Source organism: Triturus cristatus, chromosome 7 (assembly GCF_964204655.1).
Source record: "Triturus cristatus chromosome 7, aTriCri1.1, whole genome shotgun sequence".
NCBI lineage: Eukaryota > Metazoa > Chordata > Amphibia > Caudata > Salamandridae > Triturus > Triturus cristatus.
Window position 1 is genome coordinate 259,301,600 of NC_140590.1, and position 25,744 is coordinate 259,327,343.

Genomic DNA, 25,744 nt, shown 5'->3' on the forward strand with positions numbered 1-25,744 from the left:
TCTGGTTCTGGGAAAGGGAGGGAAGTGCTGAGACATCCCAGCGGGCTCGGAAGACAGATCCAGACAGCGACGATGCTCCGGGTCCCGCGTTGCGTTGGCCGACGGACGGGGAGAAGGCGGTGAGCGACAATGTATCTTCGCCTTCTTCTTCTGCTTCAACTTAGCCGAGGAGTGCGAAGACTTCGAGGACGAGTAGTGGTGACTCCGAGACCGGTGCCGCAACCTTCCTCTCGACCGGGACCATGAACGACGCGGAGCGGACTGCCAGGCCTCCAAAACCTTTCAGGACCGCTCCCGCAAAGACTTCAGGTTCATGGCCCGGCAGTCAGAGCACGACTTTGGGTCGTGGTCGCGCAGCAGACACCAGAGGCACAAGACTTGTGGTTCGGTGACCGACATCAGCTTGTGACAGAAGTCACAAGGCTTGAATCCGGTCCAACGATGGGACATACCTCGTCCACCAGGATTCAAAGACTCAAAAAAGATGTTGACAAAAAGTCGAAAAAGTTTAGTAAAAAAAGGATTAGGAGCACGCTCTCGCCGGATCTGCACTGGCTGGCACGGAAAATTTAAGAACTGACGTTGGCGCGCAGAGGCGGAGTCTAAGTAGAGACCGTGAGGTCATCCTGGCGACCACGAAGCGGACGACGGACGCGGAGCTGACTGATGCCACCTACTGACGCGCAGGGGTACTGTTACGAAAAAATTTCCCCCCCGGATTTAGTCTGATAACTGGGGGTAATTCTAAGGTCTATAACGACAGTCTCGATCAGAGTCAAGAAATAGTGTAGCAAAAACATATTTACAACTAGTCATAAAAAGTTTACTAGGTTGCTACTCGGGTCTCAAAACAAGAAAAGTAAATCTGATACCTCTCTTTAGCAGCCATGCAAACAAGGTGCACTGCATGAACGGTTAGGCCTAAACATTAAAGCCTGCTAGCTTAGAAAAAGTAATATCACAGGCAACAAAACAAGCCACACAAACAAAGTACTACCAGCAGAGGGTTCAAACCCATCAGTGGAAGACAGCCTTGCCAGAAACAGCCTTATCAAAAGTGAAGACCCACAAATAGAATATGTTATGGCAGCAGCAGGGAAGCCTGCAGCTGGAGGTAGACTAGAAGCCCCTTCTTTCTCCTCTCTTGTTCACGATACTGTTCAGAGTAAGCATCCCAAATCATCTACCAGACTGACAAACCTTTACAAAAAACAAATGGGAGCTTAATATTGAATAAATGGCCATGCTTTGAGATTCCAGACTCCTCTTCTCACTGTTCCAACAAAGCAGAGGAATTGACCCTGCTCCATCAAAGCTCCGTAAAGGAAGAGCTCAGCATTTGTCTAATAAATAAGTGCTTTAGCACATTAGACACACTTTCCTACTCTCATAACCTTTCAGCAAATTTCATTATGAGCCAGAATAACATCTTTTTTTTTAGTAGATAAAACTCAATTTGTGGAATTAGGTTTTATGTTTCACCGTTTTGATCGCAGCCTCATGACCTGCAGAATAGATAAGGTCTACCTGAATCAAAGGCTCCTCTTCCAATAAGCTTGGTTGGAACATAATAATCAAGTAGGTTAATTTCAGTATGTGGTAATCCAGGATGTTTCACCCAGTGCATTGAGCATAGTCTGAATAAATCCTTCTTCCCAACAAAATACATACTTACTCGCGGTTCATGCAGCCTTTTTGCAATAAACTGGGATTATTGCTATTGTCAATGATAATATTAAAAGGTGTGGGGGGCGATCATACGTCAGTTATGTGAAGAATTTTACATCCATTTTTCCTTATTAACAACACATGCGAGAATAGTTTCACTTTGTCACTGTGTATTCTGTTTGGCACGAATGGTGACTGCCCTTGGTGGTTCCCCCCAAATGCTGGTAGTAGAGGAGGCTTAACAGAATGCTGAGGTTTTAAACGGAAAAGTGGAAAAATAATTTGTGGGGACGTTTGCTAGATCTATTACTTACCTGGGAGTGACGCCATTGCCAAGGCACCATCGCCGCCACCACCAAGAGTCTAGTGGGCACCACACCAAGCTCCATCTTCCGCGTCGCCGCCCCGGGACTGCAACTCCCGGCAGCCTCAGCGGCGGCGCGACCAGCTGACGCGGTACATGCGCCAGGAGGCGCCATAAATCGCAGACAGACCGGCGAAGCGGGGGGACGTTTGCTAGATCTATTACTTACCTGGGAGTGACGCCATTGCCAAGGCACCATCGCCGCCACCGCCAAGAGTCTAGTGGGCACCACACCAAGCTCCATCTTCCGCGTCGCCGCCCCGGGACTGCAACTCCCGGCAGCCTCAGCGGCGGCGCGACCAGCTGACGCGGTACATGCGCCAGGAGGCGCCATAAATCGCAGACAGACCGGCGGAGCGGGGGGACGTTTGCTAGATCTATTACTTACCTGGGAGTGATGCCATTGCCAAGGCACCATCGCCGCCACCGCCAAGAGTCTAGTGGGCACCACACCAAGCTCCATCTTCCGCGTCGCCGCCCCGGGACTGCAACTCCCGGCAGCCTCAGCGGCGGCGCGACCAGCTGACGCGGTACATGCGCCAGGAGGCGCCATAAATCGCAGACAGACCGGCGGAGCGGGGGGACGTTTGCTAGATCTATTACTTACCTGGGAGTGACGCCATTGCCAAGGCACCATCGCCGCCACCGCCAAGAGTCTAGTGGGCACCACACCAAGCTCCATCTTCCGCGTCGCCGCCCCGGGACTGCAACTCCCGGCAGCCTCAGCGGCGGCGCGACCAGCTGACGCGGTACATGCGCCAGGAGGCGCCATAAATCGCAGACAGACCCGCTTCGCGGGACGCGCGCGGGACGGCGCCGGGCTAAGCCCGGGCAAAGGGCGGGCCCTCTGTGGCCCTCCGTGGACCGACGAGACCGGCCCCGGCACAGCACCTTGCTTAGACGCATAGATCTAGGAATACATCTCATTGTAAGTTGTATTTACTTTTTACTGTGGCTATTTGAGTATTTGATACAGTTATCACCATGACTACAAGTATGCCGAGTCCATTTCCTGCTATGGCTGATAGACTGGGAACTGTAACCAATGGTACTTTGGATAATTATCTTATTAAGACTCCATTTACAGGAACAACCGAGTCTTCCTTAGCAGAGCGAAGACTTGAGCGTAGACGCTCTATTGAAATTATCAAAACCAGGGCATTGTTTGAGCTTAATTCTACAGCTACCCCTGCAAGTGATTGTATTCCTGTACCAGCCCTTGTTGACGATACTTTAAGTACAGAAGGTGTACCCTTCCTGTTGAGAGAATGTGTAGCACCCTGTACTCCTTCTACTGGAACAGTTATTATTAATTCGTCACTTGATCTACCCAGTTCTTCAGGAACTTCGAAAATTGTGTCACCTACCTCCCATAAGTCTAAAAAACCTAAGAAAGCTGTACAACCAGCAAGGCAAGTTCCACCACCTGCTAAGAGGAGACGTAAAGGGATGGAACTTACAAAACAAAGGATGAGCCATACCGTTTTTGGGAAGAAGGCGACCCCCTCCAGTTCTAAAGTTATATCCACTATAATTACCAAGGACGTGACCGGATCAGACATTGTTCCCATACCAGTGCCGACCTCTGCACATATAGAGGTGGTACACAGCACTGAACATTGTCCCAAAGATAATGGGTCTAATATTAAAATTACTAGTAACCTTGTGGACACTTTCGAACTGATATTGCGTTCTTATACTCTTGCAATTGTAGAAAGGTTGGAAAAAATTGAGAATCGACTAGGGAAAATTGAAGCAGACCTTGATAGGAAGTCCTGTTCTATACAATTAAAAGCTCAATCGGAACCCGATCAGGCCCAAGCCCACTCATCTGGGGGAAATCCTGTTGTTAAAATCCGACCACCATTGATTGATAATGGGTTAGCCGTAAACATAGCTCCCACTAATCTATCATTAGGTGACCTGTCCCCTGGTAGTAATTTAATAAGAGGGCCAGTCCTGGTCTCTAATCTTACTGCGAGTAACAGTACTACCAACCAGCCAAATGCTCCTGTGTGTAACGCGCCAGTTAATACTACTTCCCATCCTACAATCCCTGTAAACAATATCACTAATGATATGGGTAACTGTTCGGATGGGTTACAGAGACATGAGGAGGGAGGCTGGAGGCAGACCCGAGGGAATCAGTCTAGGGGACCCTTACCGGATCTTCCACCTGAGGCTGTCCCCTATGTTGTGATTCTAACGGGGGTTCCTGAGCTCTCAGTAAATAAGAGAGAAGGTTTCTCCCAACTAAAGAATAAAATAACACATTGGCTGGCACTACATAGGCCGATCACCAGTAACATTAATGGCGAAATAATCCATGTACGCCGGCTTCAGTGGTTGGGGGGTAGACCTAAAGATATTAGGGGGGATGTGGTTGTGATAAACTTTAGAGATCAAAATGCAGTACGTCATGTCTTGAACTGGCCAGGGGTCAATTCAGGTAGTTGCATTATTCCACGTCCCCTGACCTATTTCTACCCACGATCTGTTGTATTTTCCCACCAGACTAGGGGTTACACAATATCTAGTATCAAACTTCCCGATGTGTCGAATCTCAGGAACCCAGCCAAAACGTCAGAAGACCTTGAGTGGAATATGGTACCTACTAGGCCAGGTTTCCCCGTACATAGGAGCTGGGATCACCCGGCACCTTTCACCCCACTGGAAGTTTCCAACCGGTTTAACATCTTTAGTGGTTTGGATGCTTGCGATTGAAGCTTACAGCCACCCGGGGAGGAGCCAGTGGGTACGGCTGAGACCTTGGATAGGATTTCTCCCACTGATTTAAATATACCCGATAGAGGTTTCATTCTGGCTGGTGTTACTATCAATGTACCAATTAATTCTGCTCGCAGCATAAAATTAACCACTCAAGGAGACCGCATAAATGATACACTTAATTATGGTCTAAACAATTATGAGATTTACGCTGGGGCTACAGGCTCTTCCATGCCAAGCAACCTCCAAGACAAATCAAGCTATATTGACCACTCGGGAGAAGGTAGCGGAAATGAGTCTTGTGAAAAGTGGAATATCAATGGCACAGGAGTTTCTGTAACTGTCCCAAATGATACAACTTGTAATGCGGAGAGCCAGTTTCTAGTCTCATGGAATGTGGCTGGTTTAAAAAACAAGTTGATCTCCAGTGACTGGGCTACTTTCATTGACAATTTTATGATAGTAAACATGCAAGAAACATGGGCTTTAGAACCCCAACACAGAACTGGGTATCTCCACTTTGCAATACCTGCAACGAAAACAAATAGAGGGAGACCCAAGGGGGGATTGACTACCTGGGTAAAACAGGACGATGGTTTTACTATTTCACAACTTGAAATTGATTCAAGGGATATCCTGGCGGTTAAGCTGAAATCTTCATCGTTTGGTGAGCTCATTATTTTTAATGTATATGCCAGAGGAAAGCCAGGAGGGAAGCCTTCAGAAGTAGTAACGATACTGGGACACTATGCTAATATTTGGAAGGGACGGGCTAATATGCTAATTTGTGGTGATTTCAACTGCTCCTATGAGCCCCTGGATCAAACAGACCTGGAGCTTACGGAGGCAGAGGACATCTGCTGGCAGATTCCCAGCCTTAGCCTTGCCCCTATCAAACGGTGGACCCAGGCCGCCCTACAACTCAAGACTTTTAGTCTTGAGTATGGATTGAGAGCAGTGAACGGCAGGACTCGAGGTGATAAGCAGGGCAACCCAACTTTTAATAACGGATTGTGTACCAGTAGAATAGACTATATACTGGTTAACCTTGAATTCTGGTCTACCATACTCGATATGATAGTTATAGAACGTATCGAAAGTGACCATAATCCTTTAAGCCTTGAGCTGCAGTTATACAAAGGGCAGGGGCCATTACATGTAGATTTGATAGGCGATATCATCTTGGCAAATGATACTCGGCGGCTTAGATGGGCAGAGTGTCTGTGCAAGCCTGAATCGATTAACAAAATGAATGAAATGGTAAACGAAGCAACAATTGAAATGCTGGGGCAGCTGGATTCTGAGGACTGCTGCAGTAGGGTAATTCACATTCATTCGACCCTTTTTCTTAAACTTAGTACTTTTTTTAATATACCCAGGAAAAAGCACCCCGGTAAGGGGAATAGAAAACAAGCATCATGGTATGATAAAAATTGTAGGCTCGCTTACAAATCTTTAGCTGATGCTGTGCGATCCACCGACAGGGAAGTTATAAGGGCGGCAAGGATTCACTACAAAAAGACACAAAATGTGGCGAAAAAAACCTGGGACACCAAATACTGGGATGAACTATTGGCAGCCAGTCAGTCCAGAGATTTAACGGACTTCTGGCATCTGGTGAGGTGGGGCATGGGAAACCAAAAACCAGCCCCGGTTAACCATGTCCCACCAGAAAAATGGGTAAAGCACTTCAAATCCCAGTTTGCAAATATGAATAATGTCCCGCCACCCGCACTAGCTTCTCTCAGCCCCCTTCTGCCAGTTACTACACTAGTGTTCACCAAAAAAGATGTCGAATGTGCCCTCAATTTAATTCCTAAAGGTAGGGCTCCGGGCCTAGACAAAATTCCTGCAGACTTGTTCTTGCATAGTAGGTCAGTCTGGGTCCCTTACATCGAATTATTGGCGAACACTCTGGCTAAAGGCACCACGGTGCCAGATCTATGGCGGGGAGCTGAAATCGTACCAATTTATAAGAAGGGTGACCGAGCTGACCCGGGAAACTACAGGCCAATTAGCTTAATAGCCTGTATTCAAAAAGTTGTGGCCAGAATGGTCCTTCTCAGGGTTCAGACCTGGATTGAGGAATCAGGAATCATGTCCACTTTACAGGCTGGTTTTCGACCCCTGACCAGCACGGTGGACCAAGTTTTTAGATTTTCCACAATATACTGGAAATGGGTGATTCTGGGGGGAGGCACACTGTATGCAGCCTTTGTTGATTTAAAGGCTGCATTCGACTTAGTACCGAGAGACAGGCTGTGGAGAGTGCTTCGTGATCAGGGCATCCCACCTGAATTACTTGCAATTTTGATTACATTACATGAAAATAACTATGCGCAGGTCAGGTGGGGTAACCAGAGCCAAGTGACTGACAGTTTCCCAACTGAAAGGGGCGTCCGGCAAGGATGTGTGCTGGCACCCACATTATTCACATTGTATATAAACAAAGTTATTGAATACTACCAAGACTCTACAACCGATCCACCTAAACAGAATGGCATCCCCGTCCCCCTTCTGATGTTTGCCGATGACACCCTCCTAATATCCAAAACAAAGGAAGGGTTACAGAAGGCAATAGTCTGCTTTGAAAAGTTTTGTAATGATTTTGGCCTTTCTGTTAATGTCTCCAAAACTAAATTTATGACAATGCATAGGCACCGGAACATCAGGGGCAGAGTTTTTATGAATGGGGAATTACTAGAGCAGACTGACAGCTTTAACTATTTGGGCATCACACTGGGCTCCAGGTTACAGTGGAAGCCTCACGTGGCCCATTTAATCTCTAAGCATGCGCAACTTTCAGGCGCATTGCTAAGAGAATTTAAGCTATCAGCCACCAAACCCATAGCCCCAGTATTAAAAATCTATGACTCGAGAGTAAGATCTTCCATGCTGTATGGAGCTGAACTGTGGGGGACGTCTGATATAGCAGGCTTACAAAAAGCACACAATAGGTTTCTTCGCTGTATCACAGGCCTCCCACAATCTACACCATTAATACCTCTTCGCATGAATTTGGGGTGTCAGAGTCTAGAAAATATTTGTAGATTTAGACCAATTGCCTATTGGAGAAGACTGTGGGTTACCCCCGAATTGAACCACTATGCGTTGGCACTTTTGGAGACGCGTAATATGGATACAGGGGAAAAAATTCCCTGGTTCAGGAAGGTAAAAATCCTTCTAAAGTCCTTAGGATTGGGGGATCTATGGGACAATCCACAAGGGACAATAATTCCCACTAAACAGGAGTTGAAAGAGGCCTACTGGTCATATATATCCCAGGTGGAGTTCCAGTCACATACAAATCCTTCACATACCAAGGTTTTTTTGGAGCTGAAACATTCTATTGGGTATGAGGAGTACTGGGATTTGATCACATTGCCTCAAGATAGGAAATTATATCACCAGTTCAGGGTAGGTACTCTTCCATTGAACACGGTTACCTGTAATTGGGCATCTAGCAAAAACGATCAAATGTGCCCTTTCTGTAAGATATTTCGTGAAACTATAGCACATATTTTGTTTATTTGCCCAGTATATAAGGCCCCCCGCCTAAGATGGATAAGAGCAGTTTGCATCCAGAAGGGTATTAAGACGGGGCTTTCTGCACTAAGAATATTTCAATCCGATAGTTCTGAAATAATAGTGATTGCCATAGCTAAATTTCTGAAATGGATGTGGTTAATTAGAGCTGGGAAACTGAAAGCCCTTCAGCTGCCCTAAATGTAAACCAGTATAATGATGGAATCTTTTGTATTCTTTTAGCTTGTTTTTATGAAAAGCAGATATTTATTTTTTTAATTGGTCGATTAGGAATACCACTTATGCAGTAAAACAAATCATGTTGCTCCTAGCATAAGTACCATGAATTCTATATGTATAGCCCAAAAATTGGAAACGCTTAATGATGAAATGTTTTTAAATGTGTTTTTGTAAATAATGATGAGTTTTGTTTTTAAATTGTCTTTCATGACTTGAAGTCGAAATAAAGACTGTTTGATGATGATGATAATTTGTGTCTTGCTTCAAGGTATTGTTATTGGTTTTTTTCAGGAATACAGGGTGGAGGCTGAGAAGATACCTTTTTACTCTCTGTACCATTCTTTGCATCACTACAAATATCACACCTTCCTTCGCTGCAAGCAAGAGGTGAGTATCTACAGTAACTATGTTTTCTTACATAGCTTGTTTCATGGCATGCCAGCTTTTAGTAAACTCTTGTACACTATGTCATTTTGTATAATTCTGGGTACAGTTCTTCCTGCAAGATTACTCTCTTTTTCTTCAGGGGGCACTGCCTGTACATGTGAGAGGCTTGGATAATCGCAGATAGCAATATGTTAAGTCTTTTCTGTTGCAGAACTGGAGCTAGAAGTCAGGGCAGAGGTGAATTGGTAGCTTTGCATGTGTTTGTTTGTGTGTGCACATCTGCACTCACCCGCATGTCTGTATGACTGCTACCCCCAGTCCTGGAATAGGAGAGTGGGCTGCTTTGGTACATCTGAGATAGCTTCGGATCCTCTTCACAGCCGTATTGCCGCATTATAGTAGTGCGCGCTTTGAATTGCAGTACTGCAGGAGCTGATTGTGCTGCAGGTCAGTATTGAATAGTGTGTTACTCCAGTATTGGGGTATCTTTCTTAGATTCAGTTCCACTTCGTGGAAGTGGGAGTCCCACGGTACATTAAAATGAGTAAGTAATGACTTTAACATTATAGTTAATAGAGAAAAAACATTCACTTTAATATCTCGTCCTAGTCATTAGGAATGTTCCAAATTCCAGCCGATCAGACGACAGCACCCTCTAGAACCCTCTCCACAAAGGCTCCAGGCTCTCAGATTGTTTACCGCACGTCGTGTAAAGGGAGTCTCACTTTCTCTTTTGGCCTACTGAACATTTTTCTTCTTCAAATTAGAATGTCTTCTACAAAGAGGTCTCTTTTCACTCCTGTGGGAAACTTAGACTTCACTCGGATGATCCTCACAAGAAGTGTATCTACTGCCTTCTCCCTGATCATCAGGTGAGAGACTATAAGATCTGCAGCACCTTCGCAAAAAAATTTGAGAGATTGAGAGGACGTCTCCTTCTGTGGCTACAGAAGTTGAAAAATGAGGACAATCCTCTGTCTGGTGTGGATAGTGATTCCTCCCTCAAAACTACTGTTCTAAAAAAGAGGGCTAGTGAGGTGGAGTTGGTGTCTCCTAAGGCTGTTAAGGTGCTGATCTAAGGTGCCATTCTTTAAAATCTGATGACCAGCCATCCTCATCTAAAAAGGAGTCTGCCTATCTCAAATGTCATTCTGTGCCCTCTGCTCCTTCTACAGTCTCATCCAAAGTCAAGTCAACGTCCAGGTCTCTACCGGAGATGGTTTCGTCACCTTAGAAAGACACTCAGTCGACAACACCCTCGTGGACGAAAGGTTCCGTCGCCATAACCACGATGACGACATCGACCTTCTCTTCACTTCAAACAAAACTTATTATGTCGTCGTCCACTTCTCCGTCAACCATAGTTTCGGTAAGGGTGAGGCCTTCGACGTCGACAACAGCATCGTCTTTAACATCGACAACAAAAAAAGAACTTTTGTTAAAAGAATTTGACAGATCGTTAATCGCCGCTGCGGCTGTCGGCAGCTCTAAAAAACAAGAATCTCTCATCGAAGGTAGGCTTGTCGACGGTGGCTCCGTCAACGGAGCCAAAGCCTATGAACACAGACCTGCGTCGACGATCTTCGTCGATGTCAAAACTGTTGGTGGAAGAACCGTTGACGAAAACTTCGTCTACGACATCTTCATCGTCGTTAGCCCCGTCGCTGAATTTTCCCTGTAACTCAGTATAATGATTCCGATTCTGCGTCTATGAAGAGGCAAATTGCCCAGGACACTGTTTTGTCAGTTACAGTTCCCCAGTCTAAAAGAAGAGCTTCACAAGACGTGATTTACCTATAAACACTTCTACTAGTAAGGTATCTCCCTGTCCTTCAGAAGAAAGTTTTGATTATGGAGACAAAGATGAAGATTCAGATGATAAAGGCATGTTTGGTGTGGCTCACAGTCCTTCAGACCTTTGAATAAAATGCCAGGAGGATGAAGATGAATATGTCTACTATCCCCAGGACCCCAACCAGGATGTACAAAGGGAACAAATCATTCAAATACCTGTTTCCCTACCATCAAATCTACAGCATATGATGGAAGATTACTACAGCAGATTCCCTCCTCCAGAACCAGCTACTTCAGTTCCTCAAACTCCTACTGTTTAGCCTTCCTTGATAAGATCACCCCCCCCCCCCCTTTTTCTCCACCACCTGTAGCACCGCAACCACAGGGTCAGGAGCATCATTCTACTGATGATGTGAGAGAGGAGGGTGAGCTGCATGAGGTATCTCTACCTAACTAGTGGGATGACTATTAAATACAAACACCATCTCCTTCCACCCCACCTCCGGTGGATACGCCACTCGAAGATATAGAGGGTTTTCATACCGTTATGGAAAGAGCGGCAAAGAGATTTCAGCTTCCTATGCTCACCAAACAAGCTGATTGTTTTACGATTTTAAGGAACAGACTAAAAAATTATTTGTTAAATCCCCTTAGTGGATTTTATATGGGAGGAAGGCCTAAAGGTATTGAGAACACCAGCTTCAATTCCAGCAGTCTTGACTAAGTTGGAGAAGAAGTATAAGGTGCTGGACAACTCACCTGCCTGCATTATAAGACAACCTAAGCCGGATTCTGTGATTTCTCAGGTGGCTTAACCTCATGCCAGAAATCCTGCTTCACCCCTGTCTGCCCCTCCTGATAGAGATGGAAGACGTCTTGACTATTGGGAAAACATTCTCCACTATGGCAGCAACCACTGTTAGAGTGGACAACTCTCTTGCCATTCTGGGTAGTTACGACCGCCAAATGTGGTCGGACATTTCGCCATTCATTGAAATGTTACCTGAGGACTGAAAGGCAGAAGCTAGGAGAATTCTTCAGGAGGGAGAGAGAATCTCTGCAGAGATTGACTATGCTGTAGATGTTTTGTCAACAGGTTTCAGACAATTGGCTGGGGCGGCAGTCCTAAGACGACAGGGTTGGTTAAGAGCTGCTTCTTTCCACCAAGAAGTACAAATATCACTGATATGCCTTACGATGGCGAATTCTTATTTTGCCATCACATTGATGAAGCACTGCAAGCGATTAAGAAAGCTACAGATACTGCAACGGTGCTAGGCACCCTGCAGTTTAAGAAGCAGCCTTTTCGTGGAGCAAGAGGACGTGGCTCGTCTTCCTTTCGGGGAGGTTATCAGTAGTACAAACAGTTCCAACCTTATCAAGGGCAATACCTATATGCATCAACACAAGATCAGCAGTCATACAAGCAACCTCCTGCCGCTTCCAACAACCACTATAGAGGAAAGACAGCCTTCAGAGTAAGAGAGAGCACCAAGAAACAGTGACAAACGGCCAGTGCCGGCCATAATCCCCACCAAGCCTCACAAAATTGGTGGAAGATTTTCCTGTTTCCTCCCCAAATGATCTACAGTAACAACAAACAGATGGGTTTAGATATAGTTTCCAACGATCACACTTTGGAATTTCAGAGGATCCCTCCAAATTGCCCACCCCGAGGTCCTCCGCCTTCTCCTCTAATGGATTTACTTTCTCAGATAAGGGTAATGTTCCACAAGGGAGCGATCAAAGTGGTACCAGGTGCACAGAGAGGAACAGGATTTTGTTCAAGATTTTTCCCCATAAGAAAAAATTGGGAGAATGGTGCCCCATCTTGGACCTATATTGCCTCAACAAATTCCGGGGAAAAAAAAACATTTTGTATGTTATCTCGTCAGGAGGTGCTTCAATTATTGAATCAAGGAGATTACATGACTAACTTAGACCTTCAAGACACCTATTTTCATATCCCCATTCTCCCCACGCACAGGAAATTCTTACCCTTCAGAGTGGCTGGCGTGGACTACCAGTTCCGGGTCCTTCCATTTGGCCTTCGTTCAGCACCTCAAGTATTCACCAAGGTCCTAGCACCGGTGGTGGTCCATCTAAGACAGGCAGGGATTCAAATCTTCTCCTACTCGAACGATTATCTCATAAAAGCAAAATCCTTTGCAGTGGCAAGCAGTCATACTCCGAGATGCCTCTCTCTTTTCCTGTCCTTGGGGCTGGACACTCACCAGGCAAAAGCCTTTGCGTCGCAGGGAAAGGCAACAGAAGATTGATAGACTGGCAACTCTACTCCTTGTAAAAAAGTCAGTTTCAGTACGGAAGTACAAAATGCTTCTGGGAATGTTGTCCTACTGCATTCCACTCATTCCCAACTGTCGCTTGTGGATGAGGCCCTTGCAAGTAGAACTAGACAGTCAGTGGTTACAAATCTCACGTCCTTCGAGGATATTATGAGAATAACACCAAAGATGAAGTAGGTGCTTCAATGGTGGACTCGCATCCCGAACAAAGCCACAGGTGAGTCATTCTTAATAGATTCTCCGAAATACATAATTACGTCCGACGCCTCCCTCAAAGGTTGGGGAGCACATCTGGAGGGTCTGACAGTCGAGGGTAAATGGAACGGTCAGCAATGGTCCCTACACATCAATCTATTGGAACTAAAGGCAATTTTCCTGGCCCTAAAATCCTTTCTTTCAAAAGTCTCACGCGCTTCAGTTTTAATTCGGACATACTATACAACAAGTATGCATTATCTGAACAAACAAGGGGGGACCAGTTCGACTACGCTGTCTCTGCAAGCAAAGCAAATTTGGGATTGGGCAATTCAGCACCAGATAATATAAACAGCAGAACATGTTCCTGGAGTGGCCAATATCCTGGCAGATTCCCTGAGCAGGTCTATCTCGACCAACCACGAGTAGGAACTCCACCAACCGACGTTGGATCGCCTCTTTCTATCATGGGGCGAACCGAAGTTAGACCTATTTGCAATCAGTCAGAACCACAAATACCGATTGTTCCCCAGCTGGCTACACCAAGAGGGATCATGCAGGAATGTGTTTTTGATAAATTGGTCTAAGATTTATGCTTACGCTTTTCCTCCGATTCCTCCAATTCCAAAAGGTGCTCCAGAAGATGAGGAAGGAACCTTGCCGAATATTACTCATAGCACCCAGGTGGCCTCGCCATTTCTGGTTCACAGAGCTTCTCCTTCTATCGGAGTCCATACCCATTCTGTTATGTTCAATACTGAACTTGTTAACGACGAATCAAGGCCAAGTCTGCTATGCAGACCCAACATCTCTTCGATTGTCGCTTGGCTCCTGAACACTATGAGTTTGCCCATCTAGCCATCCCTGCTGACTGTCGAGAGGTCCTTGTGAATGCTAGAGCTCCTTCCGCTATCAAAACTTACAAGCTTAAATGGAAGAGATTTTGCCTTTGGTGTGCAAGCTCCGAGGTACATCCTATCCAATCTCCTCTAGAGCAGTCACTACCTTTTTTCCTGCAGCTGGCTAAGTCTGGTCTCTCCCATTTGTCCATTAAGGTTTTCTTCACTGCAATATCCATATTTCGGCGACATAATGAGTCACAGTCACTTTGGTCATCAAGAATTATGAAACAATTTCTAAAAGGCTTCTTTAGACTGTTCCCACCAATAAGGCGTCCACCTCCGCCTTGGCATCTCAAGATTGTGTTGGCACAACTTATGAAGCGTCCATTTGAGCCGATTCATAGAGCGGACCTCAAATATATCACATGGAAAAAGTCTCTTCTGCTGGCTCTTACATCAGCTAGACAAGTAAGAGAAATACAAGCTTTCACTATTCGCCATCCTTCCCTTCAGTTTACAAGGGATTCTGTTATACTTCGTACCAATCCTACCTTCCTACCTAAGGTCCCATCGGATTTTCAGTTAAATGAACCAGTCATATTGAAAACTTTTTTCCCAAATCCGCAAACACCAGCGGAAAGATCTTTACACTCTCTGGATCTAAAGAGGTATATAAAATTCTATTTGCAGAAGACCACCAGCATCCTCAAAACTAATCAGATTTTTGTGGCATATGGGAACATCAGGAAAGGATATCCTGTTACTAAACAAACTATAGCACGTTTGATCTCATCAGCTATCCAGTTCTGTCATCAGCAAGCAGGCAAACCACTATCTTCAACAGTAAAAACTCACTCTACGAGAGCGGTTTCCTCTTTGACAGCTCTCTTTGCCGGTGTGCCTATAAAACGGATTTGAGGTGCAGCAACCTGGTCCAGCAGGCAAACATTTACAAGGCATAACTATTTGGAAGCCACAAGTAATGCTGACAAAGCGGTGGGACAAGTGGTTCTCCGTAATCTCTTTCAATAAGGTGAGCCTCTCTCCTTCCCACCTTCCTATATGTCTTGACTATTGCTTCTACTTTATTGATAATTGATTTAAGTTTGTTTTTATCGTATATACATTATGTACACTTGTATATTTAAATACATATATGCAAACAAATGTCATTTTATATATATATATATATATATATATATATTACCTACTGGCGGTCGCCAGTAGGTAGTTATAGTTAGGACCACGTTTCCATAGGAAAACCTCAACATTCTATTTTGAATAACTTTGGCGCCGGTCGACGAATCCTCGCGAATTTCTCAAAATAGGTGGGGCGCTACGCTCCGCTCCTACCCTGAAAGTCTCGGGGGGATCCGTCAAGCGGGGGCTGAGATAAAAGGGGGGTCCCAAAACGCGTTTTTCCCATGCATTTTTCAATAGGACCTTTAGAACGAGCTACAGCCCGAACGGCTGAACAGAATTACTCAAAATTTGGCAGAGAGGTAGTCCCTAGGTCAAGGAAGTGCCTTTTGTAGGTTTGGTGTAAATCTGTTCAGTAGATTCTGAGAAAATAGCCTTTAAATCAATATATATATCTGAGCCCGCTTACGGTACGCTTACCGTACGCTTACGGTAAGCGTACGGTGGCGTGCGCGAGCGCGATTCTGATTGGCTCTTAGATCTTAGTAAACATTCGAATCGGTCGAAACCAGGAAGCGGCGGCCGCCATTTTGTGTATTTCACTCTGAAAAAAAAGAGTGAAAACAAGGAAAGGGGGCAATGAGGAGAGTTACAGACCCCCTAACATTTGTAAGGGGGTCAAAGAAGGACAGAAAAGTACAAAAAAAACATTTATTGATTTTAAAAAAAATCACGGGGTACGCGTACGGTAAGCTTACGGTAAGCGTACGGTAAAAAAAATAAAAATAAATAAATGAAAAGCAGATTTAAGAGTTTAGATATTAGGGAGCTCTAAAAAGAGCTGTTGTGTTTATGAAGTCATTTTTTTAGTGGTACCTACAAGTAAGTACCGATGCAGAGTCTAAGGTTCAAGAGGAAGACTCTGTTCCCTTCATCATTGAAGTGCACACCATCTCCTCTATAAATGTCTTGCATGTCATAACGCAAGTTGTTGTGGTAAATGGCACCCATACCATAGTCACGGAGGAAAGCAGAAACAGATTTGTTGACGTGCTTTCTTGCTTTGTCAATCTGTGGACAGAAATGATTGGACCAGTTCCATTTTTGCCTTTGGCATATGTTGGAAAACACAAAGGCAGTTTTAGGGAAAAGTGTAAACAGTTGTGCAAAGGTGTCCTTCATAAGCATTTCCAGACCTACCCCAGTCAAAGTGCCTAGGTCATTGCCACCACAGTGCACTATTATGAGGTCAGGGTGTTGGATTTGAATGAAGGATTAAACAAAGGCTTACGGTACGCGTACTAAAAAAATATTTTTTTTTTTAAAAAAAGTACTGCAAATAAATTTTACATGTTTATTTTAAAAAAATATATTTAAAAAAACATATTAAAGAATTTTAAAAATTTAATCATAGTCTTTATAAAAGGTAAGATAATTAAATTAAAAATATGTTAGAAAAAAAAAAAAAAAAATTAGCATTTAAAAAACCTTGCAAATTCACTGAAAAAACCATGGGTTTCACACACGTTATAGTTAGGAATTAGCATTTAAAAAACCTTAGAAATTCAGTGAAAAAACCATAGGTTTCACACACGTTATAGTTAGGAATTAGCATTTAAAAAACCTTAGAAATTCAGTGAAAAAACCATAGGTTTCACACATGTTATAGTTAGCTGGACATTTTACTCGTAAAAAACCAATGAAATTGCCCCGTTATAGTTAGTTCAGCTAACTATAACTCGCGCGCCCGCAATGCACTCCTGATGACGTCACATATTACATCACTCATGACATGGTCAGTGACATCACTCATGACATCACTGATGACATCTCAAATGACATCACTGATGACATCACTGATGACATCATCCTTGTGATAGAGTGGCAGACCTCCTCTCACCCTAATATAACCTTTGACACACACATTCAAAAATAGAGACTAAAATTTTCAAAACAATGGACATACCAATACCAGTTACAACAACCTCTTCAGTAATTCTAAGATCCACATACACATCCACTCATTCACCAACAGTCCAATACAGTCACTCATACATGTACTCACTCATCATATGTACTCATACACCTATACATCCTGTTACACAATGCCACTCATCCATAGAGTTACTCACACACATAGTCACTCGTGCTAATAAAGAATCAAACATACATTTACTTGCATATACAGTTATACACACACCACCATACTTACTTCTACGGAAACTTACACATACTTAGTCTTTTAAACAATCACTTATAGAAACACATACTTATTCATACAGGAACTCTTCCAATCTCTCACCCTTGCATATACTCACATATATACACCAATAGTCACATATACTAGTTTTAAACATATGTAGTTACTCATAAAGACACTATTGAGACAGTCATTCACTCACTAACACACCCATACACACACTCATCCACCCATGCAGTCCTGCACACATGGTCTGTTCAACACATACAAACAGTGAGTCACTCATTCATGCACCTATGCACTACGTAATACCCCCCACCGAACCATGCAGACACTCAGACTGATACTCAAAAAACCAACTAATAACCTATATAGACACCCATGTAGCTACTCACCAACCCATGCAGCCACTTATACACAAAGTGAGAGACTGATACAGATATATACATATTTAAACATTACTCACTAAAACATGTATTCACTATGATATGCTTAATCAGTCAGTTAAACAATCAATTTTTCAAAAACAAATCATCCATTTAGACACTTATATACCCATTTATTCTTCCATCGACCTTGAGATATACATATATAAAACATATTTAATTTTCAGAAAAACCCACATTCACTGGATGATGTCATCAGTGATGTCATCAGTGATGTCATTTGAGATGTCATCAGTGATGTCATGAGTGATGTCACTGACCATGTCATGAGTGATGTAATATGTGACGTCATCAGGAGTGCATTGCGGGCGCGCGAGTTATAGTTAGCTGAACTAACTATAACGGGGCAATTTCATTGGTTTTTTACGAGTAAAATGTCCAGCTAACTATAACATGTGTGAAACCTATGGTTTTTTCACTGTATATATATATATATATATATATATATATATATATATATATATATATATATATATATATATATATTAGTAACAGCTCCTTCTGGAATACTGGGCCCCATTGGAAGGTGGCGTACACTCCGGCGGAGCATGCCGGTGATAATTATCCAACCAACAAACAAAAGTATATGTCGTACGCTCTCAGGAAAGACGAAGCAGCAGTCAAGAAAGGTGATCCAAGTTTAATCCTACACAACGCGTTTCGGCGACAGCCTTGTTCACGTGTAGAGTTACAATGAAAAACAATAATGATAAAGATGTACAGGATCCACATCATAGACCTAGAAAATGGGGGCTGTGTGCAAACGAAAGGTTACTGACCATGGCATCCATCTTGGAAAGGTGTGTTACAGCGTCAAAACATGCTAATGTGTTCATTAAACAAATGTTATATGATATAAACAAAATCAACATCACCATATAATCTGTGAGACTCCTAACACATTATCTGACAAGATACGTATGAAATTTGTCAACAGATTCCGTTATGTTTCCAAATCCCTATTACTAGTACATGGGTGAAGACAGATAATACGATGATACGCGATGTAGTATACAATGCGGAAAAGTCAGTGAATGTGTCTCCACCTGTTGCTAGAACCAAATGAATGCATTACTAGTATTTGCAATTGCTAATTAGTACATTGCTAATGTCGCCCTTCTTTGTTCATTTACAAAGTGATATGTACATTAAAGTTACGTTTGTACATGGAGGAAACATTGGGTTGAGACACAATATGCAAAATACAAAAGACCGTCCCAAACTACCCATCTTGTATCTAATTCCCAAATTGCACAAGAATGAGCAAAAACCACCAGGTAGGCCCATAGTTTCTTCTATAGGCAGTGTATGTGAACACATTTCTAAATACGTGGATCATTACAGGTACAGGTGGCGCAGGTCCATCGTACCTCTCTGGTGTGGTTCTTGTATTTTTACCGCTGCGCCATAGCCATAGTTCAGGAATTGAGAGGGGCCCGAGTCTTTATGAGCGCGTTCACAAAGAAACTACTGCCTCGAGCCTAATTAACACGGCACCAAGCACCAGCTGTACACGTTACATGCAAGCGCCAAAAGCCCTGCGGATGCCCAAATGCTGCGTTTTTAACGAGTGAATGTTCACAAAAGTGAAACTGCATGCTGACTTGCGAGGGAAGGGGGACAGGAGATGTGCACGCCGCGTGGCTGTAAGCGCGTACACCAACTCAAATCCGCCAAGAGCCTGCGCGTGCCCATCTCCTGTCCCACTTCAGAGGCAAGTCAGCAACAATAGATCTCGCTGGCGACAGCGCTTCGCGCTATGTTCGCCAGGCGAGACCTAAAAAGCTGAAGATGCTGCACCTCTTGTTTGAGGGACAGTGGCATAGGAGATTGTGGGGTCTTGGTGTTGGAATGCTAAGGAGTGTCTCAGGTCAGGATAGAAGTGCATTAGCAGAGCAGGGTGTTGATCTCGCACTAAAAACAGAGCAGGTGCCCGAGTAGGATAGAGGCTGAAAGCTTTCAGATAAGACTGAATCAGAAATGACGAAGCATTTCACTGCTATGTAACCCTCTTTTTTTCACAGACTAATGCGATAGAAGCGCAGGATGACGACCTGGGGCAAGAAGAAGTAGTCCAGCAGTGTATGAGGAATCAGCCCTGGCTGGAAAAACTCTTCGACTCCTTCACTGATCTTCTGACACAAGCGCAGAACAAGTGTGTGTGACATGGGGAGCACAGGAGCCAAGTGCAAACAAATAGACTGAAAAAAACAAAAGATACACCAGAGACGATGCCGCTGAGAGAGGAGGAAGAAATAAAAGGTCCTACTCCTCGACTTCCCATGGCGCCAAGGATGGACAGTGGCGGTCTGCGTGTCGGCTGTTGGGGTAGCGCAAATCAGAGCACTGTGCGCTGACATTGCTGGATATATCTGAGGGCATTTACATTGAACCAACTCTTTCTTTTGACTCAGACGCTTCACAGGAGGTTGACTATTCTCTCTCCATCTTTTCCATGACTGCCTCACCTGCTTTCCCTTGTATACCCTCCACCGCCTATATGGCCTCACTCAATGAGTCTCGAGTGAGTGGGAAATCAATTGTTTGGTGTAAGTTTTTTGTCTTTCTACCCCCTTGCCGTCGTTTCACAATCCCGTTGAACTAATACTGGATGTGACATGGCATCCATCTGGCCCAGCGCAGAAGGAGCAGCATATTAACTGTGGCTTCACTATTTATTTGTATGTGTGTATGTGTGAAAGAGAGAGACCGGCTCTTGAGTGGGGGGCACCACAATGGTGAAAAGGTGAAGGAATGGGAATGGGGGAAGAAAGTAAAGCAAGTCATTCTGGATTAACAGTGTCAAGTGATGACAGTGCAAGGGAGGGAACTGAACAAGTAGCACTTTCTGCTGCATATTGTAGAGAAGGGAGGTCAGATCAAGTGGGAGCATAGGAAACGTGGAAAGACGTGAAGCAAATTTCACCCCATTTAGATATATCTCCTCTTCCTTCAACTGAACAATGTCATGGCATACTTCTGTCCAGCAGTAAAAGGTTGGTTTCTTTAAACTTTTATTATTGTGGGTCTGAGCGTGGGCTGTGCAAGTAACAAGGCAGGCTCTAGAAAAAGGATTCTGCTCGTCCAGAGCACAGACGATACAGCTTCGCAAGAGCTAACATGGGTATCTAAGCAGCTTTGTCTTGCTCAAAGGTGCAGAGGGCCAATCAAGAGGATGTTGAGGCCTGGGAATAGCGAATGCCAACAATGACCAGTCTTCGCTTATTACAAGAAGATGTTGAGGAGCTCCGGGTCTGTGCAGAGGAGTAGAACGTGCTGCAGTATATATTGAATGAGAGAGGCCAGCTAAGAGGGAATGGCCGGCAGTCAGGCAACAAAGTACATATCCAACTCAAGTGAGGGTTCTGTGGTTAAAAGAACATTGATGGGAAATTCATATCCATGACTATGACAGTGGGAAATGACGACAGGTCTTGCAAAAGAAATCATAAACTAGTTATTTCAATGAAGGAAGGCTAAATGATGTATGGAAAGATACTTATGGGATGCACTCAGGCTAGGACATAGTGAGGGAGGGTAACTCAATCAAGAATGTTTTGTGGGATGGGGCAAGCGCATCTCCAAGCACTTACACACCAAGAATGTGACATTACAGAACGAACAATCCACGAATTACATGCATAGATTTACATACATGAACCAAAAAAATGCTTTTCATATAGACTGGTTGTTTAACTCATATCTACAGAGTTACTGTCACCACATGTACATAACAATTTGCATATAGACAGAGAATACAAGACAAAGCTGCAAATAAATACAATATTGTAATATCTTATAGGAAATTATTTTTGAGCAGCTTATTTCAACCGGGCAGGTCGAAACAAACTTCCAGGATCTTTCTGATAGGCTCTAAAAGAGTATGACTCCTTCACACTTTCACAATATGAGGATTCTTTGCAGTAAACACCTAGGATTAGTCACTGGAATGCCTGGTAATCTAAAGAAGGACTAAATGACACATATTAGGAGAATATGCAGGTGGCAGAAGGTCAGTTTGCAGAGTAGCTCTAATATTTACCTTATAGAAAAGAGTGGCTGACTGGTAGGGTGCTGAGCCACTTCAGTAGTTGCAGTATGAGACTGATTTGGTCCCTCCTGAGGTATTTACTTTCTAGGCTATTTGATCACTCTCTTCTCAAACTTCTCATTTCCTCTTATCATAATGCTAACTTAATTTTCATTGATTACTCCCATCTTTCTACCCTTTTGTTTTTCAAACTCCTTGCCCCCCCCCCTTTAGAGGCATGTTAATTGAAAATCATCTATTTGTTGAGCTAGATAGTTGATGTCTGCTTGAGAAGATGATACAGCCAAAGAGGGGATGGCAGGAGCAATGCTTCTGATCAGCCTGAGGTTGTGACCACTCTTCATTGGACTACTTCAGCATGATTGTGTTGACAAGTCCCACTGATTTGCACCCAATTTCATGAAAGTAGTCCCTAGAGAGAGCAGTTGTTGAAGATGGATCATTATTATGCGAGGCAATTCATTGTGCACTACATATATCATTCAAAAAAAGATAAAAATCTTATAGAAAATAGTGCATTTTACAGAGAGATTCTAAGACGCACAGACCTGTGTAGCAAAGCACAGTACTAGTCTCGGATTTCATAATAACTTGGTAGCATTTCCTATATATAGTGCTTGCTTGGTGCTGTGAACATAGCATTGTGTTTTACAATTGGCACGCCTAAACGTCTCTGGCTCCGTGAACCACAAAAAGAAAGATGGAATTCTTATTGCTAGACTTTTTTGTAAATTCAGTAAACTAATTCTGTAGGTTATTCAATCTAGGAAAATTTGTAGGGCAGTCCGTAAAGAAGACTTTTAACCACATTGTATCCTTGATAAGTCTTGATAAAAAGAGTTGGAAGTCACATACCTTCCCATGCTACTTTAGCTTTGTACATTTGAAGAGTGTCATTTGAAGAGCAAAATAGAGGGCAAGGTTGTGACCAGTGCCTTTTCCTTCCAGACAAATAATCTCCAAGATTAGGTCCTGCAATCTTTAGGGGAGTCATCAACATTCTGACAGACAGAAATGCATAAGAAGCTGCTGTTTTTTTATTCCTAGTTTTTAAGGAGAAAGTGTTTCAGATCCATGAAGGAATGCCACAGCTAAGTCTTACACTGCCCACCTGGGAAGCTCACATCACTCTGGACATGGGTCATGCCACACAGTATGAGTAAATTTGTATTTATTTATTAACTTAATGCTCAAGTGTCTCCGAGGGGCATGGGACGCTAATTTTATGGGATACTTTGTAGTAAAACAAAGATCTCAAACAAGAGTATTGATTTTTAACAGTTTAATTAATCACAAAAATAATTGTCCGGGCACCAGAAACAATTTCCAAAGTGAGATCCAATATGCGTTTATTTTACTTATAACATTTTTGAAGTGGAGCCAGATTGAAAGGAAACTTTCAAATGTACATTAATAATTTACATACAGTGTGCATTTGACACTGCTCTTGCGTTAAGACAGGCAGCCACAGTCAGTGGGTGGACAGTCTTACTTGAGCCCATCAGAAGCGTGCTCAACCAATAGCTCTTTGGGGTGAGGGCCTGCTGCCTGGTTCGTAACATCAAAAATGTATCTTTTTTTATGTGTGGAAAAAGAATAGTGGCCGTTCCAGCATTTAGTATGCACGTCTTAAAGGTCCCTGTTAGAATCATGTAAGCACGTACCATCTGAATAGGCCTCTAAACATTTCTGCACACTATGGGGTAGACTTGTACATTCTACAATTTCTCAAAGTCAGAAAAAAAGCACTTGCTGCGTCCAACCCCTAACCTTTTTGCCAAAGCTTTGTTAATCCAAAATGAGTGAGCTTGTAAAATAGGTTTGAGAGCTGGAGGTCGTATGTAGCAGGTGAATGTGGTGATCTTTTCTCCCTTGTTATGGTTTCGGTCTACAAAGTGTAAAGAATGTTGCTGAGGCTGTGCACAGGGGTGTCTGATATGCTGCTGTGGTTATCAAGTTAAGGGTTTCAAGATACACCCAGTAATTTGCACAGAGGGGTTCAGAATGCAACTAAAACTGCAGATATGTTCAGGATGCGACAAGGCAGTGCATAGTGGTACTAAGCCTCATTAGATGCTGTGCACAAAGCAGGTGAAGATGCTGCGGAGAGCTGTTCAAGGCTGAGCACTGAGAGGTGCTAATATTAGTCTTCACACATTGCCTCTGATATATTTTGTACAGCTAGAAACATTGTTCAGTTGCTCAGTTTAATTCGGGATGCCAGGATTCAAAATTGGTAGCAATAGAAAAGAACCAACTTGTTGCTCCTTCACTAACTTGCTCTTGCGCCCTATCCCCTGCCCCTCAATTGTGTTGCATTGCCATGTTCTGCTGTACCTTTCCCCATTTTCAGAGGTATATTTTATCAAATGGAAAAAAATATAATATTTTTAAAGTGCAGCAGGCGCATTCTTAAACAACAGGAAAGAAAAAAAACTGTAGCAAGACTCATGTTTTTATCATAGGCAACGAACATCAGAAAAAAGGTTAGTTGTAATTTTTTAAGCTATCACTTTTTCATTTATTTACACAATAATACTTACATCTTCGTTTGTAATTTTTGTCCAGGTAAAGTTTTTGTATGCTCAAATACAAAAGCGTTCCCTATCTCGAGATAGCTCACACTATTTCAAGGCACAAGGATGGAGAAATGGTTAACTAGAAAGTGACAGATGGGAGATAACTTCTGTTTATCATTTATTTTGCTCCGTTTTTTCAAAAATAAAAATCTTTTTATTGTATATATTGTATAAAGGAGGGTTGGGTGGGGGAGTCTATGTACCATATTGTATTTGACTCTTTAACTGAAGAAGAGAATGATAAATGAAATTTGCCTAGGTGTGAAGCGTTCAGTTTGACTGGACGCCAACTAGTATTTTTGTTCATAACAGGAAAAGGGGAAAAAAGCTGAATATGGTGCTTTTTTGTCAGAGGCACCAGCTGAATTTTCCCTTTGTCCTACTGAGTTTTTACATGACTGTTGTACTGTTCTTAAAAAAACAAAATGAACAAAAAAAGTATTCAATTCCTATTTAGGTTTGCGCTTGTTAAGCACCTTTCCATCCTTTATTACCAGTTAGCCCCTGCACATGTTCCATCCTAACTCTTATGCCATGTAACCAGGAACATCATTTGAAACTGGAAAAGAGAAAGAAGAGTATTCCCGCCAACCTATGAGTTTGCGCAAAGGAAAGACAAAATGTCAATGGGCTTTAAGCAATAGTTTCTTCTATAAATCTACAATTGTTCTACCCTGACAAGTTTCAGATCTGTGACACCATTCAAGACACCAGATTAGACAACTCGGTATGATCAAAAATATGTGCCTGTTACAAAATCAGTGCGGTTTATTGAAAATTGTTTTCCCTCCTAACTAACAGCTTTCCAAGTGTCTCTTGTGTGTTCGAGTGCTCAAGGTCTCTTTCCTTTAGAATGATTCACGTGTTTTGGAAGCTGCACAGGTTGATGCATAATTTCTGCTGAGCATGTGCTGCTCATCTGATAAACATTGGGAGGTGTTCCTCAATCAGTGTAGATCCATTGTCCATCATAATGATTTCTGATTGCTTTCCTGCTTTGGTTGAAGGCGTGACGCAATAATCTAAGTCATGTGGATGAATATTTCAGACAATAATGATGACAAATAGTTATGTTCTCCAGCTTTATATACCCCATGTTCATATGCTTGGAGTACTTTTCCATTATTCGAAAATCTGGATATTCTTTGTCAGCTGTGAGATTTAAACGTATGAGACCGGGGAAACTTTTTCACACTGAAGTGGCTCTTTTGACAGACAAATAGATTTTTTATGCATCATGTCTACATGACTACATCCCTTCCTTATTCGTATGTCAAGAG

General features: G+C 43.2%; 1 protein-coding gene across 1 annotated transcript in view; it reads left to right on the forward strand.

The window, feature by feature from the left end:
- The window catches only part of PRR12 (proline rich 12), a 638,795-nt gene extending 614,169 nt beyond the window's left edge, over positions 1-24,626 (forward strand). Inside the window, exons 13-14 of the mRNA XM_085616148.1 lie at positions 8,816-8,911; positions 19,859-24,626. Coding sequence (XP_085472274.1) covers positions 8,816-8,911; positions 19,859-19,999 — 237 coding nt within the window. The 3' untranslated portion in view covers positions 20,000-24,626. The remainder of the gene's footprint in view (positions 1-8,815; positions 8,912-19,858) is intronic.
- Positions 24,627-25,744: the final 1,118 nt, after the last annotated feature.